This window comes from Syzygium oleosum, unplaced genomic scaffold (genome assembly GCF_021117445.2).
Source record: "Syzygium oleosum isolate NSW1041296 unplaced genomic scaffold, Sole_v2.1 Sole_v2.42, whole genome shotgun sequence".
NCBI lineage: Eukaryota > Viridiplantae > Streptophyta > Magnoliopsida > Myrtales > Myrtaceae > Syzygium > Syzygium oleosum.
The window spans coordinates 905327-922088 of record NW_026607526.1 but is presented as its reverse complement, the minus strand read 5'-3'; the positions used below and the strand labels follow the sequence as shown (position 1 = coordinate 922088).

The 16762-nt window shown below is 41.4% G+C and overlaps 2 protein-coding genes and 1 non-coding gene across 3 annotated transcripts; all 3 read right to left on the bottom strand.

Annotated features, from left to right (window-relative positions):
- Nucleotides 1-8388: 8388 nt before the first annotated feature.
- Nucleotides 8389-8470, bottom strand: TRNAS-AGA (transfer RNA serine (anticodon AGA)). The gene has a single exon. It is a non-coding gene; the product is annotated as a tRNA-Ser (tRNA).
- Nucleotides 8471-9509: 1039 nt separating this feature from the next.
- On the bottom strand, nt 9510-12209 carry LOC115693158 (uncharacterized; the record flags this gene model as incomplete). The annotated part of the gene is made up of 4 exons (XM_030620133.2): nt 9510-9770; nt 9868-9999; nt 11732-11835; nt 11987-12209. Coding segments are annotated over 4 exons (486 nt in total), but the record flags the coding sequence as incomplete, so codon positions are not given.
- A 1597-nt stretch (nt 12210-13806) lies between these two features.
- LOC115693157 (uncharacterized protein At2g34160-like) lies at nt 13807-15780 on the bottom strand. The gene is made up of 5 exons (XM_030620132.2): nt 15537-15780; nt 15116-15164; nt 14335-14397; nt 14184-14248; nt 13807-14072 (listed from the first exon to the last, which is right to left on the bottom strand). Exons 1-5 carry the CDS (start codon nt 15669-15671, stop codon nt 13974-13976), a joined length of 411 nt encoding a protein of 136 aa, XP_030475992.2. The 5' UTR covers nt 15672-15780; the 3' UTR covers nt 13807-13973.
- Between the last annotated feature and the right edge of the window lie 982 nt (nt 15781-16762).

Below are 16762 nucleotides of genomic sequence, written 5' to 3'. Positions count from 1 at the left end.
TCTAAGCGGGAGCTGGTTTTGTACCATAGAAATAGAGATGAGTTCTTTTTGGAGAAAAATACTTCCAAAAAAGTCCTAAAATTTTTGTGCGGGGGTTAATAGTTTTTTTAGATTTTTTTTTTTCAATTCGCCCAATTGAATCTTAAATCTTCTTTTGCAATCAAGTCTTGGACTTTTTATTTAGCGGTGTTATTTTAGGTTGATACGTTTAGCAATATTCGAATATCACGAAAGTAATCGTTCGTCGTTGTTTATTTAAAGGACTTGATTGAGCTTACTCGAAATTGTTTGGGGCTTGATTGTGCTCATTGAATGATTTTTACGACTTAATTCAATGTTGTACAAAGAATTTGGGACTTTTGGTGAAATTTCTTGGTACTTCGTGGTGACTAAAAACGGAAACATGCATTCGTGTAGCCATATGCACTATAAGGAGGGAGGCTCTCTCCCTTTCTCTCCATGAAAGTACTTAACGAGGGTTCCGGACCACGGTCCCGTCTGGTTTTTACTTAACAACCGGAGTGGTCAAGAATCGGTCCAATCCGACGTTGGCCCAGTGAGTTAAACCCTATGAACCGGTCAATTGAACCGGAGTTGACCGTATCGTCGACCCTTCATTAGCTTTAAGGAAGCCAGACCGGTTCATTGGATTAGAATTAAAAACACCGATCAAGGACAAAAGGATCGTACGATGAATATCCTACTTTTGTGGCCAAGATAAATGCGTCAATCAATTATAGCAACTAGTCTTAGGAACTTGCGAGAACTGTAACTTGCAAAGGAGAGTGAGTCAAAGGGAAAATTACCTAAGTATATATATTTTATAAACTTGATTAATGTTGCCATAGAGAATAAAATCCGTGGTATATACGGTGAAGAAGATTAGAACAATTGCAAGCCACTCAAATTTGGCTTGCGTCTTTCATAGTCTCACTCTCCCATTATTGTGTCTCCTCTTCTTTGGTAGAAACTTTAAGGGTCCATTGGTTTGATATTACTCATGATTAGACGATTCCAAAATCATTGTTACTATCTTCGTGGTCCGTCATCCACTTTCACAAATTCCTCCCAATCCCTCTCCATTAACTTTGAAAATATTCTTTCCCTTGTACCAATTCATTGTTTACGACGAGATAACAAATTATCAATCTTAATCAATCCATCGGAATCGTCGACGCCCTGTCATTATCCAACGGTTTTGCCTTCTCCTTATCGAACAAGACTTGCATGGACTCAATAGATGTGAACCCGTTCCATCTTAGTGTAGGCCACTATTCGAAAAAGTCATCAAATCTTTTAAGCGTAATAAATCACAACATTCGTCAAATCACTATTCAGATCTTCATCATTCGCATATCAAACCAGTAAATCCTAAGATCATCGATCAAGCTATCAAATCATTAAGCCATTGATCAAATCGTCCACCACACCATTACATATACAAACGGTGTAAAATTCACTTAGTCATCTAATCAGCAATCAAAGTCATCAGCCAATTGGGCATAAGAATATGCCAATCGTCTTACATTCAATCCTTTGACAAATCATAATTAATCATGGGGTCCATACCATTGAATGACCGATATAAAGTGTGTTCACATGCTCCGGACACATACAAGTATTTTTTCTCCCTATCACTCCTCCAAAGATACTATGGACTTGGGTTAATCAGCGTTGTGACGAAGTTACGCTTACTTTTTTATACAAATAATCCTTGAGCTTTGTTTGATATGCAATATGATCTCTGAACTTCAAATTTATTTAATATAGTCTCTGAACTTTAGCCCAATATGTATTGTCGTCCTTCAACTTTTAATTTACTCAATGTGGTTCTTAGACTTTTGGTACCGTTTAATTTAGTCCATGGACTGTATGAAAATATTCAATGTTGTCTTTCCATTATTCGAGTCCAGGGACAACATTAACATTTTTATGCAATATAAGGACTAAATTCAACATGTACCAAAGTCTAAGGATCACATTGAATAAATCAAAATTTCATGGATGACATTGCATATTAGATTACAGTTCATGGACCACATTGAATATTTCAAAGTTTAGGGACCACGTTGCATATTGAATCAAAGTTCAATGATCATTTGTGTCATTCAACCTTTTTTTATCAAATAATATTGCAAAACTTATAACAAAAGGTGATCCAATCAACTTATCCAGTCAATCATGATACGCAACCCAATCACACAAGTGGGATAACTCTCAAATTAAAGTAGAACGATTGAGTCCACAAGCTGAAAAAGAACCATGCAAACCAGTGGTGGAGGAGATTAAATTAGAAGTTGACCCACCATTACTTGGAAACATGAGTGCAGAAGTAGGGTCAAGTGAGTTGACTCGATCGACACACCATATTCACCATCGCGCACATACATTCGATGATCATCTTATTAGACATCACTGTCTGTATTGCTGCCTAAGCCTTATATAGATAAGAAAGAATCGAGAGACTCTAAAATCATCCATTTTCAAATGAGGGATGTGTGCACAATCGAATATTACAGAGTTCGGGTTAAGTCAAGTCATCTAAAGGTTAAGACCTTAACAAAATACCCTCACGTTTTCAAAGAATCATATATGATGATCCATAATCTTGATTTTCTCTCCCTTTCGATCGCCCCCCTTGCGAACCAAGCACCACCACCCACGGTTCTCCCTTTTGATCGCCCCCCTTGCGAACCAAGCACCACCACCCATGGTTCGCCGTTACCTGTTGTCACTGCCTCAGGCTCACCATTGATCGTCGCCACCACCACCACACCACCAGATCTCTCTCTCTCTCTCTCTCTCTCTCTCTCTCTCTCTCTCTCTCTCTCTCTCTCTCTCTCTCTCTCTCTCTCTCTCTCTCTCTCTCTCTCTAGGAACACGATTCACAGTCGGCTGAGGCCGATGACCCCGAGTTTAGCATATCATCAAAATACATGGCATTTTGAAAGCACAGTTACTCTGTATTACACTACAAATGTGGTATGGATCCGAATGAATTCCGTGCATCCGTGGCCTCTCTCTCTTCACACAGTAGGATCAATCCGGATGAATAGTTTCTGCTGTCTATTCCAAATTCGAACTTCCATGAAATCAAATGGAATCTCTGGATCCTCACTTGACACCCTTTTCACCATTTGAGCCGCTTCAAGATTTGATTGGACTAAAAAGATAACAGTGACTAAATCTCAACTGAAAAGTAAAGTTTCTTTCTCTTGGCCGACCGTGACAATAGGTTCCTATTTGTCGTGGCCCCTTGAGGGCCATGCAGAGAAATATAAGGTATGCAAGGCCATAACGAGTAGCTTTATTAGGGCCGGCAATTATGAGTGAATGGAATCAGCTCAAAGAAGAGGAGCCACTAAATCAATCAGTAGGCGAGATTCTCCAAATGGCGGAGTTGACCCATCCACTATAACTAGCAAGACACGACTGGTATCTGAAGAGTAATCACACAGACACAACAAAATAGAGAGTAAAAGTAAGGAAAAAAAATCGAGACACAAAGTTTTATCCTAGTTTATCTTTAAACTAAGGCTACGTCCAGCAAATAATTTAACTATATTTAACATCTTTCACCTCTCTATTGCATCCTTCAATTACAAGAAAAAGAGATTATATATACTCCGCAAATATTCGTGAGATCAAGTCTAAACTACCAGTAAAATACATGCCATAATTATAAAAGCCCTCTAACGCGTCCTATGACCCTTGTTAGGGCAATTACCCTGAACCCTCGCCTGCTTACCGGAGAGCAGAACTCTCGTACGTTTCTATCGATGGAGAGTATGAATCACACCCATAATAAAGAGAGTAGACAAACAGGGCTCCGTCACTGCATGTGCGCTGCGCGTGGGGATGAGGGCGAGCTCCCTTTTTGCAGCACTTTGGCACGAGCCGGGATCAATAATAGAACGCACCTTCGCACGTACCAGCTGACAGGGCAATAGGGATGATCACGCCCACCGGCCATGCACTGCGGCAACACGCAACATGAGAACTGAGAAACCGGAAAGCTGCTCCACCTCCACCACCACCACCACCTCCACATAACTAGGCGAAGGGGTGACCCGAGACCCCCATCAAACGCCCCCCCTTTGACTTCTAGGATATGACATGGCAATACTAAAGAGGGCAAGATTGGATCCGACAATCCTTTTTCAGCTCATATTTTATAGGTCGAGCGATAATTGGTTTATCTAAAATTTTAAAAACGGGTTGATATGGATCGAAAGAATTAGCGTCTAACTACATATGAATTTTAATGGATTGGAAACATGCTCATTTCAAACCTATTTTCACTGCGGCGTAATTGCAATCCGAAAAAAAATAAAAACAAAGAAAGAATAGAAAGAGAATGGATATTGGCAATGCCGTCCATAGCAGTGGATCTTGCCGAACATGTTGCCCAAAGTTGCGGTTGATCTCATCGGCGTTGCTTGCGACTCAACAATGTCCTTGGCTCGAAGATGATTGGTCTTTCTCTTTCTCTTCTAATCTTCAGATCTGATCGAAACAGTTACTTGACAGTTCAAACTTGTCCTCCATTAATAGCGAGCCGGCGACCTCACGATGAGTTGGCGCTCGAGTGCGCGACATAGAGAGCTCAAGCTCGTGACCTAATTGCGCTCGAGCGTGACACATACACACACACTTACGAAGACACACTCATAGGTGATGGCTTGATGATGAGTTGGCCACGATGATGGCTTGGTGACTACTCAAACACAGTGACAATCTAGCTGCGACAACGGGTACCCAGTGGTTGAGAGAAATGTTGCAAATCTTCAATAGCGGATTTGCAACAAGATGACGATTCGTTTTTTTTTACTTTTTTCATATTTTATTTTATTTTGTTTTATTTTATCTTATAAAGTTTAGGTATGCTTCTTAAATATTTAAACACAGCATTATTTTTAGAACGTCTAATTTACTTATAACTTTGTTTAACTCGATTTTAGAAGAACTTCACAAAGTTTGGAGCACAAGTCAAGGAGTATAGTTTATTTTAAAGGAAGAACATCTAATTTTAAGAATGTTTAGCTCCTATTGGGTCAATTGCTTAATGTTTAGAACTTTTAACCTTTTAATTTACTGATAATTGTGTTCGTCTTAATTCTAAAAGAACTGTGCAAAGTTTGGAGCTCAAGTTGAGGGTGATAGTTCATTTTAAAGGAATAACTTCCAATTCAAAAAAAAAAATTCCACTTATTTTAATTAAGTAAAAGGAAAACATTCTTTTAAAAACAAAATTAGATTACATTTAGAGCCCTAGGATAAAGAACAGGAAATGTGTTCCAATAACTTGATCCGTCAAAATTTTTAGTCATTTCTTATTTGCTAATTCTTTTTTGTGTTTAATTTGTTTTTTATTGATTTTTTTTAGTATTCTATTTTCCATATTTAAGGGGGGTTGCTAAAAATTTGGAGTCTGGGTTAGGTAGTGGGTTCAGGTCAGATACGTGTCGCTAAAATTATGTCACATATAAATGGATCAATATGGATCAAACCCATTTTCGACCCATCCAACACGATTCAATCCGCTTGATTGACAGGTCCGCACATTGCACAATTCAGATTAGGCCACTTTGGAATCATAAACTTGCTTTCTTAGGGAGATATATGAAGAGGAAAACGTGGGAGAGGGCGGAGAAAACTTTACATATTTCAATGGATCAAAATTTCTCAAATTTCTCCCCCTCCCTCCCTCCCTGATCTCCCAAAGAAAGTATAATTGGTCTTCCCAACTAACAACGAAGGCAGATGAGTTTGTGATGGTAACGACCTCTTGCGACCACAGAGGTTGCGGCCACTGCAGGTGTCGGTCGACGGCGGTGGAAGACTCTCTGTGTGCTGCGATAGTGTCGAGCAAAAGAAAGAGCAGAAGAGAAAACCAGAATGATGAAAAAGCGAAAGTAGATCTGGTTCGTCCAACATGGACAAGAGGTCATATGAAGTTACCTTCTAAATTTAAAGACTTCTAGTCCCTTCTTTGATAAGTAAATAGCTTTCATTCGCCTCAAAGCTGGGTAAGTACCACTGAAGTATCTCAAGCTGTACAATCAACAAATCGAAGAATCTCGCAACTAAACAGCAATAGAAGCAAACTCTCTTCATTCTGCATTAGGAATGTACATTCTCCATCTCCAGCAAAGATTCAGATCAGCTGATGGGAGAACCGACTTCTTGTCCTTGAGTAATGTTATAAATATATTGTCTGATTCTGAGTGTCTCTATCTAATTTTGACTCCAACACCCTATCAAATTGTCACCACTGTGTACACGATGGTTCAAATTTTGAAAATACGGTTGTTGGAACAGAAACATGTTTGATGAATATCAAACATATACATTTCGAAACAGAAACATGGCCTCACCATTTCTACACTGTTAGTTCCATTACTTTGCGTAAAGGAAATTTGCAGCATTAAAAAATATCTCAGCATGCATACCTGCTCCCACCAAACCATTATGTTTCAAGTTCCTGTCCTACAAATTTCTGCATGACCAACCGCAAAGCATGATCATGGAATGCCTTTCTATATACTGCTCTTTATTACATTTAACAATGATGTCTCTTTGTTCTTGGTTTTCCCACCAAAACCTCTCAGGCTGTGTAATTGATCACGTCGACAGACTCTCCCACTATAATCAACTTTTTCACAACGTCAAATGGTTTAAGATATAAATCACCCTTATGCATGGAGAACAGACCACGCTATCTTTTCCCTCTCTGTCTATTCGGGAACTTTTCTGACTGTCATCATCTTGATAAAGTTGGTTGAAATGGAGTACGGTCTTCGAATGTTTTTGTTTCTAACTTTTTTTTTTTGGGGGGGTGGCGGCGGAGGAGAGGGATTGATCATAGATTTATTGATGATTTTGGTGTCATAGCAATACTTGTGCTGGAAAAGAAAGGAACAATCTTCAAGAATTGAAGAATATGCTCTGGTTTTAGATGACGTTCTAGACGCCGTTTTGGAGGTTTTCCCTCGGTTGTCTGTACCTGCAAAAGTCTCATTTGATGCAGAAGGTAGTGAAGCAATCACAGAGGCTTTTGTTGGGGTAATGGAATGCAATTTTTATATTACAAAGAATAGAGGGATAAGTTACAAACCAATCATAAACGCTTATGTGTGGGTCAATTAGCTCCTAATAAACTCATTAATTATTATTTGAATTCTCGATGTATCGGCTTAATTAATTATGACCCATATTTCTTTATTTTGTGGTGAACGAATTGAGAATTTTTTTCAAGAGGTTTGGATTGGCCCAAATATGGTTTTTCTTTTAGTATTTTCTATGGGGGTTTTTCGTATATATACAGAGCGTGTCAGAAATATCAGGTGTATATGGAGCTAGGGTTTTTAGAGGTTTGTTTACTTTTCATTGTACGCAGAGTTCTATCCATTGAATATCCATTCTCCTTCGCTTGTGAAGTAAGTCATGTCGATCGAACCATGTTAGCTTGTTGTGTTGTCTCTATACTCTATAATCTATGCTGTCTTTTTGGCATAACGAAACTTTTTGCAAATGTTCAACCAAGTCATAATACTGCCATCAAAAGGCATTTCGTCCCTGAAAGAGAGAGCCATTCGATTATGCATAAAACCCAAAATAAAGAATAGAATACATGGATTTTGTAATTCTGAGACTCCAATGAAAACTAAAATTCAAATTTTCAATGTAAAATTCGAGGAAATTGGGTTGAATGAAATACACTAAAATCGTTAGGCACCCTTCAATCTTGAAGCATTCGCTAATTCTCATAATCAAATTTCTCCCTCGATAAAAGATCAAATTCATGTGCTTTATCCATCATTTACGGTCAAATTGGTGAACAGTTCAAGGGGGTATGATTTTCTTATGAGATGTGCTGTCGTGTTAGCAAGAAATATGACTTATATAGAGTGGGAAGCGCTGGTGGTAGAGATACACTATCAGCATAATCTATCACAACATGGAATATGCTTAGAGATGATGTTCTCTTACATTGATCCTGAAAGCCATCAATTAGATACTCAATTAGCAATTCGTTTTAAGGAGCTCGGCTCAGGTGAATTCGAGCTCGAATCGTGACATCATTTCTGGAGCCAGAGGACTTGTTTTTTATGATTCATATCAGGATCACGGAAAAAAGTAGAAAGAAAAAGAAAAGAGAAAGGCAACATGTTCATCATTTGCTCGGAGCCGAATGGCTTGTTTTTTATGATTCATATCAGGATCACGGGAAAAAATACAGAAAGAAAAGGAAAAGAGAATGGCAACATGTTCATCATTGCTCGGGATCTGAGATTCAGTCTTTCCGAGTTTGCTACGCGGAGATAGATTTGTACTTTTGAGCGTTTTCATATTGAAGAAAAATATTAGATAGAGAAAGGGAAAAAGCGTGAGCGGCAGGATTCGAACCTGCGCGGGCAAAGCCCACATGATTTCTAGTCATGCCCGATAACCACTCCGGCACGCCCACTCACCGTTGCTCAATTCTCCGTTTTAAATTATTTATTCCTTATCTTCATCGATCGCACAAAAACGAATAAAATAATACAGTGGAGCCTCTTTTAGGATCATGCATAGTTTATTGTTGTTTTCGAGGACGTCAAGTATTCGTAAAAAAGTTCCCCCTTATCATGGCCAAAGAAAGGTTGTAGACCGAAAAATGAGGACGCAATCGGGTCTTACTCGGTTCAAGTCGAATACTCAACCTCGATAATTGACTGCGTTTGATATCTCTCAAGTGGCCGTACATTCTTTTCGATCCTTAGGGTTGCGGCATTATCCATGAAATAAGGAAACATAAGATTACGCTATACTTTCCATGTCTGGCCATCTCACTTTAGTTGGTTCATGAAGTTGGTAAGGTATTTGATAGGTTTGGGGTTTAGTAACCTGAGGCAGGTTGTCCCCTTCGATGGAGTGATCTCAAACTCAGCACTTTTTATAGTAGAACTTGAGTCAAGCTCGACGGGCATCATGTCGGTCTCGAGCAGTCGACAAGACTAGCTCACTAGAAGTCGTAGCCTAGAACTCATCTCCAACCGTGAACCGAAATTGAATTAAATTGCATTGAGCAGACGAGCATCGTCAGGCTTCATGATATCATGAAGGGGCAATCACCCTTTCTCCTGGCCATGATGCGCGCAATCACTGACCACTCCCCCAACTCCCACTGAAACTTAAGGCTATCACGAAACCGAGCTAGAGGTAGCCAATAATGACCGACTCCAAGCACAGAGAAAACCCCAACAACTCTGTCTAAGAAAGGCTCGAACGGGGAATACGGTCAACAGCTTCAAAGCATGCTCACCAGACAGCATGGTGCAAAACAGCTACCTCATTGGAAGTTATCATCGCTCGGTGCATTATATTCTTCAACTATCCATCATTTCTCAGCATCACAGAGAAGGATCCAAGACCAGATCCCAGATGCCTCTCGACCCAATTGGCACAAATTTGCACATAAACATACACGATTACTAACGCGCGCGCGTGTGTGAGAGAGAGAGAGAGATCACAAACACAACTAAAAATATCAGCTTACAGCATGTCAACGATTACTATTAGCTACCGAGATACAAATTGTTTGCACATGGAACCTGGAGGAAAGAAACTCCAAAGACCAAAACTCTTCATTAAGCCGACACACGAAAACTTTAAAGCTAACACATTCCTCAGTCAAAGCCTCTTGGAGAGCAAACGCACGGACAAAGAGGCCCATCACACCGAACATGCAGGATGTAGTTTCAGATTAATAGCTTCTCTATGGCATCCTGCAATTCCACAGGGAAAAGCTAAGAGTCTGTATTGCATTTAAGGGATGATTACAATCACAACCCCTGCATTGCATTAATCTGATAGAGCGCATACCTTGAGCTGTTGGATCTGGGATTTTAACTGGCTTCCCTCATTTGATGTCACTGAACATGCAATGACAGGTCGTGTAACTCCACATGCTCGACCAAGTGCTTGTTTTGAAGGGACAAAGACATACGGCACATTCTGTATATATGACATGAAAAAGGTAAGAATCTGTACATGCCAAGGCAAGGTGATAGCAAACCAGTGTATACTGATGTATTAAGAAACGTTTCAACTGGCAAACGCCATTTATCGTATCTCAAAAAGGAAATCATAAAGCTGCATTTTTCTTTACCTATCAAAAGCATTGAATTGAAGAATTAGCCGGTAACTAAAACTCTAGATAATTCGCTTCCGCACCAAGCGTTGCCAATTCGATAATAGCAGACTTTGGGGAAAAGGAAAAGGTGGAGGTGGAGGTGGAGGGAACTCTTTACCAAAGTTGAAGTCCTCTATGCTCTAAAATATTCAGGTGCATTGAAAAAACTGAAGAATATTAATTAGGCATGCCATTCTAAATTATTTCAATTACGTAATTAAGTGGTACTATTTCTTTTTCTGATTTTATCAATCAGCTATGCCCTTTTAGAGTTTAAGTCATTTCATATGTGACTGACATGGCTTTTAATGAAATTCAACGGTTCAGATTAAGAGGTCTTAAAGTAGATTAAGGACTTACATTCTAGAGTCGTTTTAAGTCGTTACAAATAGTCCCTAAACCCTATTGGGAGCCATCTTTCTCACATTAATCACTATTAATGAATATAACTTCCAATTCTCTTGATTTTGTATACTCTATAGATTAAGGGCATGTCCGGATTGACTTTCACTTTTTTACTGTTTTCTCAATCTAAATCTTGCGGTACACGCACTATTGAGTTTTTTCAAGCCAAAACACTTGAAACTTTCACAACATATAAACGTTGACACGTAGATTTGTGTACCTTTTTAAATTTTTCTGAAATTTGGAGAGTATTCCAAATTTTGCGGGAAAGCTACATATCGTTAAGTGGAAATAAAACAAGCACTAAATGTTCTACGATCTAGGTTCAAGTTATTCTGCATTTCTTATTTTGTAGACCTCAATTCCCCCGCATAATTAACAAGCCAATATTCACAATTGTTGCTAGATAATGGATTCAAATTTTGCAAGCCATGCAGCTACATTGCCAATCCACAGACCCCACAAGTCATGCACAAGATCTGGTTCCGAGGACTATCAAAACAGACTATTGCATCGTCATGTAAAACATTCTGTTATTCCACATACTCTTAAGTTAACAACAGACTGAATAATATCAACCATCCAGTATGAATTCAGATTGGTGAAGTTAAAACGAGCGAAACCAAGTCGAGTTAGTCTATTATCCCCAGGCCAGAATCAAAGCAACAAACCAATTACCAGTCTTCTGTTTTTCTTAAACCCATCCCTCGGATGCAACCCCATCATAAGACTCAGATATCGAATACTCATTTTAGTTGCTCAGAAGCGCATATTCGCAAGTTACACTCAGCGGAACTTTACCCCCTCAGCAAGTTAAATAAAGATAAAAAAAAAAATACGAGACCTCCTCTTGGGAAACTACAGATGAGAGAAAGAAAATTGAAAGCATAACCTGCATGATATCCGAAAAAGGAGGGCTTTCTTTCAAAACCCAGAACAGCAAAACAAACCACAGATTCAGTTTACACACTCATTTTGCCCTGACTTGTAAACCCCGAAAAGACGGTTCTTCTACAAACAAGCAAAAAGTTCCCCGTCCTATCGCTAAAAGCAACAGATTAAAACCAAGCGCATCCCACATGCCATCGTTACCCAAATTAACTGAAAAAACAAAGCGAGCAGCAATAAAAACACGAACTTGGCATATACCTTATCCTCCGCGAGCAGCGGGAGATGAAGCAAGATCTCGAGCGGCTCGGTGTCGGCGGCCATCACGACGAACTCGGAGATGCCCCTGTTCAGGGTCTTCGTAGCTGAAAACCAAAGCACCCGCATTTCCCGTCAATCACTCAGGACAACCACCACCCCGCTCGCGAACACGCACGAAACAAACACGCGCGCGCGCGCGCGCCGCACATTCATTCACTCAAAGGCGCGCACGCACACGCGCACACACACACACACCTTCGTTGGCGCCCTTCTTGAGCTGCTTGTAGTTGGCGGCCTGCTGGACGAGGTCGAGGATGGTGGTGTTGAGCTGGGCGTCGGCGAGCGGGTAGGCCTTCGGGTTCACCGCTTCACCTGTCTGCAACACACGTAGGCGAAGAACGAGGGACGAGTTAAGATTGCTGCCGCCGATTCGACGGATCGATCGAGCTGTCGACGAAGGCGATCGAAGCGACAAGTTTTACCATTTTTCGAGGAGTCTCTGCAAATCGAGTTGGCGGGGGGTGGAAGCGCCTGCTAGGGTTTTGTCGAGAGGAAGGAGACGAGTCAGACGACGGTGATAGTGATATTTCAACACCCTTGATATCTTTAATCAATATTTTTCCGCTATCGTTAAAATTGAAATTTTGAACAAAAAAAAAAGGAAAAGAAGGGTTAATATCGTAAAAAATTCCAAACCGATCCGGTACCCTCGTGATATATTTATCCATAATTCATTCTCTTCTTACGAAAAAATTCCAACCCACCTGAACTAATTTTGGTCTCGCGAAAAATCCCAAACTAGGAGCTCGGACCTAAAAAGAATTCTCAAATAAGTATCTCTGATCCAAATTTGTCATCCGTTAGCAATTTTTGTTGTTGAAGTGGAGGGGGGCCGATTTATGTTAGGAATGCCGATATAGGAATTTTCGTGAGACCAAAAATTACTTTGTGATACTGGGTGCCAGTATAAGAACTGTTTGTGAGCGGAAAATTTAATTTAGAATAAATACATGGCGGGCCATCGGTTTACGATTTTTAATGAAATTAAAGCTTTTTTTCAAAGTGGGTTTGTTTCGCCTTAAATGAATAATTTGAAAAATTATTTCCCAAAAAATGATAGCTTGTATTGCTTGCAAATATTTAGGTATGAATTGTTATTGATAATGAATAAAATTTTCGCCGGCTAATTATTTCAAGTGATACGAACGATCGTTTTTTGAAAAACATTTTCCAAATCATTCATTTTTTGCAAAATGAACAGAGCATTAATATTGAATAATTGGGATTTCACGGTACCATGTTCAAGATTTAATTATAGGGACCTAGGCGGCAATTGGTTCGGCACGCGGGAAAAGTCTTTGGGAAAATACGAAAATGGATAAAGAGAGCACTGAATATTTCTCTTTGGCGGCAAAAGAAGAGAATATCGTGTCGACTGACGACAATGGGTAATGTTGACACTGTTTGACCAACCTTCTTCTTTGCTTCTTAATATCATCGTACAACTGTCTGGAGCCAATTTCTGTCCAAGCTTACTCGAAATGTTCCATACATACATTCAGGTAAACAACCGTGATGCGCTTAAAGGGTAAGAACGACAACATCGCCCTCTTTGCCTTTTGTCTCCCTTTGAGGTAAACAATAATATGCCTTTGGATAAATTTTCCCAGAGCATGATTCTCAAACCATATTAAAAGTTCAATTCATTACCTACTTTCTGCCAAGGGTTCTTATGAAACATTCGATCTAGCGACTCAAGTCGCGGTGATCATTGCACAGTTTCGGAGTTTCATCCCAAAGAGCCTTTTCTGGTGTATCATTTAATAAGAACACGTTCAAGAACCTTGATGGAACTTACGAATTGCTCATAGTTTCCAAGAGAAAATGACGAGTGACGGTGCAAACACTCCCTCAGTTGAATGACTGCCTCTTCTCCATCCGATGTCCCGAATATATTCGGGATCGTTATCTGCAGAGAGAGACTCGACCAAGAATGATTACTTCCAAGTACAAAGAAACACATCGAGACTGCACAGATATATGCTCATCTTGCGAATGCACAGTGCACGAATCACGACATCAACACGAAAAATTCAATGAAAAGGAAGTGGACAGCAGATTGGACTTCATTCCTGTTCCTACAAAATTTCCAAGGCTACAAACTCAATCAGGACTACTCTACAAATCATGTTTAGACCTAGACCACAAAGCAAATGGTAAATGGCGAAGCCCTTTCAAGTCTTCAACTCTGCTCTTCTTCAGTGGCTCCAGCATCAGCCTGCTCCGCAGCAGCTGCCATCAACTCATCGAACTTCTCTGACTTCCCCAGCAATATCTCTATCTGCACAGTATATAATCCCCCTAGGTTATCAAACTCCACATGAGTACTAAAAGTAAAAATCGTAGACGAAAATTCGCTATCAAGCGCACATAAAGACTAATGCTTACTCACCTTGGCCTTTTGGACAGGTCGTCCTCTTGATTCGTCCTTGATACCAACAGTTGACGTTGTGATCTCTGCAAGAAGTGTATTTGAATTTCCTCATAAACTTGCACATTACCTGCTTCAAACATATATTATGAAAACATAGAGAATATCATACTCTTCTCTGCGGCAAATCCATTGTTCTTCAGAATTTCCGCGATGGTGACCACTGTCGCAATAGCTGCATATGTAAAACCATGGAATGAAAAACTAAGAATGCCAATTGCCACAATGAGCAGACAGGTAGCCAAAGCTCTTTCAAAATAAAAAAGAACATACAGAGCAATTAACAATTAACAATGCGCCAGTTAGCTGAATCTTGTGCATTACTGACAGTTAATTAAAACTCATCACCAACCAACCCAAAACTGGGAATTGTTTTGCCCGAAAACAGAAACCATATATCTACAAGCCTTAGTCTGTCCAATAAGGACCAGTCTAGTCATCCTAAGAGACAAAAGAAGGTTCGAGGGCAACTGCAGAAACCCCTAGATACTGTAAACCCGAGCAGATAGAAAGGTTTATGGCTCCTCAAACAACCCTCTGCACGAATTCCTCAACAACTAAGAACTATTGCCTGCTCTATAGAGTTATATAAACTGCAAGGCATACCCGTAATTGGTTTTGCAAAAAGCCTCAGAAAGGGGATTGCATATGAGAATTTTCAGTTATGATCAAGGCCAAAGCAGAAATAGAGGAAGAATGTACTAGTATACAAGCACTGGCGACGAGATTTCCAATTCAGACAGGAGGAGACTGCTCTATAAGCACGCTTACAAGTTAAATGGAATATCTATCGACTCGTTCTAATCGCCATACGCACAGTCCTGACTCCGACAAACACAGTCATACGAATCAAAGGCGAAACAAAAACAACAAAAACGAATAAGAATCCATACCCATCCCAAGAGCAGAAAGTTCCACCTCATTGTACTGCTGCATATATCTCTGCATTCACAACAAAAAACCGCACCAATCACCAGACCGCCGACCGATTGTCCATCGATTCCCGCAAAAGAACCAAACTTTTACACATACAACTCCACGCGAGACGATCAACCAAAACTAAATCCCACATTCCAAAGCAAAAACAGGCAAACACATAAGCCGGCGACGGCACACATTATCGGCTCCGCCCCGACCGCAGACGGTGAAGCACAAAACCACAACAAGCCAAACAAACCTCACACATCAACCTGACTACGTGAATCGATACGAGCAGGTCCACCGACGAAAACGACCCAAAAAAAAAAAAAACAAAAACCCAGAAACCTAAGTCGAATCCGCATTTCATTCGAACGAATCTCTCCATACGTTTACCTTGGCGAGGTTGACGTAGAAGAAGAGGGGCTTCTTGGTGTTGGAGACTTGGATGCGGTTCTTCTTGACGGCCTCGCCGCCGCCGCCGTTCAGGGCGATGCTGCTGACGCCCTCGGTGATCTGCTCCATCGCCATCGGGAAACCGCAGAGACGCTGCAAAACCAAACCCTAGATTTCTCTCTCTCTCTCGACGCGAAGGAGATGAACTTCCGGGGTGAAGAAATGGCTGCGGAATTTTAATATGGTATTCTTTCGAAAACGGTTTTTTAGCAAAATTTTTATGTGAAAAAAAATGAAAAATGGGAAAACAGTATAATTAATTCTGCTTCGACAAAAGCAAAAAAAAAAAGCAATCTTTTCTTCTCCTCTAGTATTAAAATATCATTCACCATTTTAAAAAAAACTTATAATTAAATTACATGTGGATCGATGTGTTAAAATTTGTATATTGTGAAAGTTTTCGAATGTCATAAGGAAGTCAGCAGTCGCGAAATACCCGCGCGGCCGGCAAGAATCGGAACAGTACTTTTCATTTTTATTACTTTTTCTGTTTTTCTTTCCTTTTCTTTTTTTTTTCTTCTCTTCCTCCGCCGGCCATAGCCGCCCGAGTCGCCGGCCTCAGGCGAGGCCGCCCTCGCCGGCGTCGGGCGAGCCGCCCTCGCCTGGGCTGGGGAGCCCTCGCCAGTTGCAGGCGAGGTCGAGCCTCGCCGATCTGGCAGGCTCGGCCTCGCCTGCAGGCCGGCCCGCCCGACGCCGGCGGCCGGGCCTCGCCGATCTGGCAGCTCGACCTGCCTGCAACTGGCGAGGCCGGCTCGCCCGAGCCGGGCCGAGGCCTCGCCAGATCTGGCGAGGCTCGACCTCGCCTGCACTGGCAGGCCGGCCTCGCCGACGCCGGCAGGCTCGACCTCGCCTGCAACTGGCAGGCCGGCCTCGCCCGACGCCGCGAGGCTCGACCTCGCCTGCAATGGCGAGCCGGCCTCGCCGCCGCGAGGGCGACCTCGCCCGACGCCGGCGGGCCAAGCCCTCGCCAGATCTGGCGAGCCGGCCTCGCCCAGCCCAGGCGAGGGCGGCCCTCGCCCGACGCCGGCGAGGCGGCCTCCCTGAGGCCGGCGAGGCGACCTCGCCCAGACCAGGCGAGGCGGCTCGCCTGAGGCCGGCGACCTCCGCCGGCCCAGCTATGGCCGGCGGAGGAAGAGAAGAAAAAAAAAAAAAAAAGGAAAGGAAAA

Coding starts and splice junctions, on each gene's coding strand:
- LOC115693157 (XM_030620132.2), bottom strand. CDS start 15,671: ATGGCGATGGAGCAGATCACCGAGGGCGTCAGCAGCATCGCCCTGAAC. Junction 15,165..15,536: donor TCTACGTCAACCTCGCCAAG/GTAAACGTATGG, acceptor TTGTGAATGCAG/AGATATATGCAGCAGTACAA. Junction 14,398..15,115: donor ACTTTCTGCTCTTGGGATGG/GTATGGATTCTT, acceptor TTACATATGCAG/CTATTGCGACAGTGGTCACC.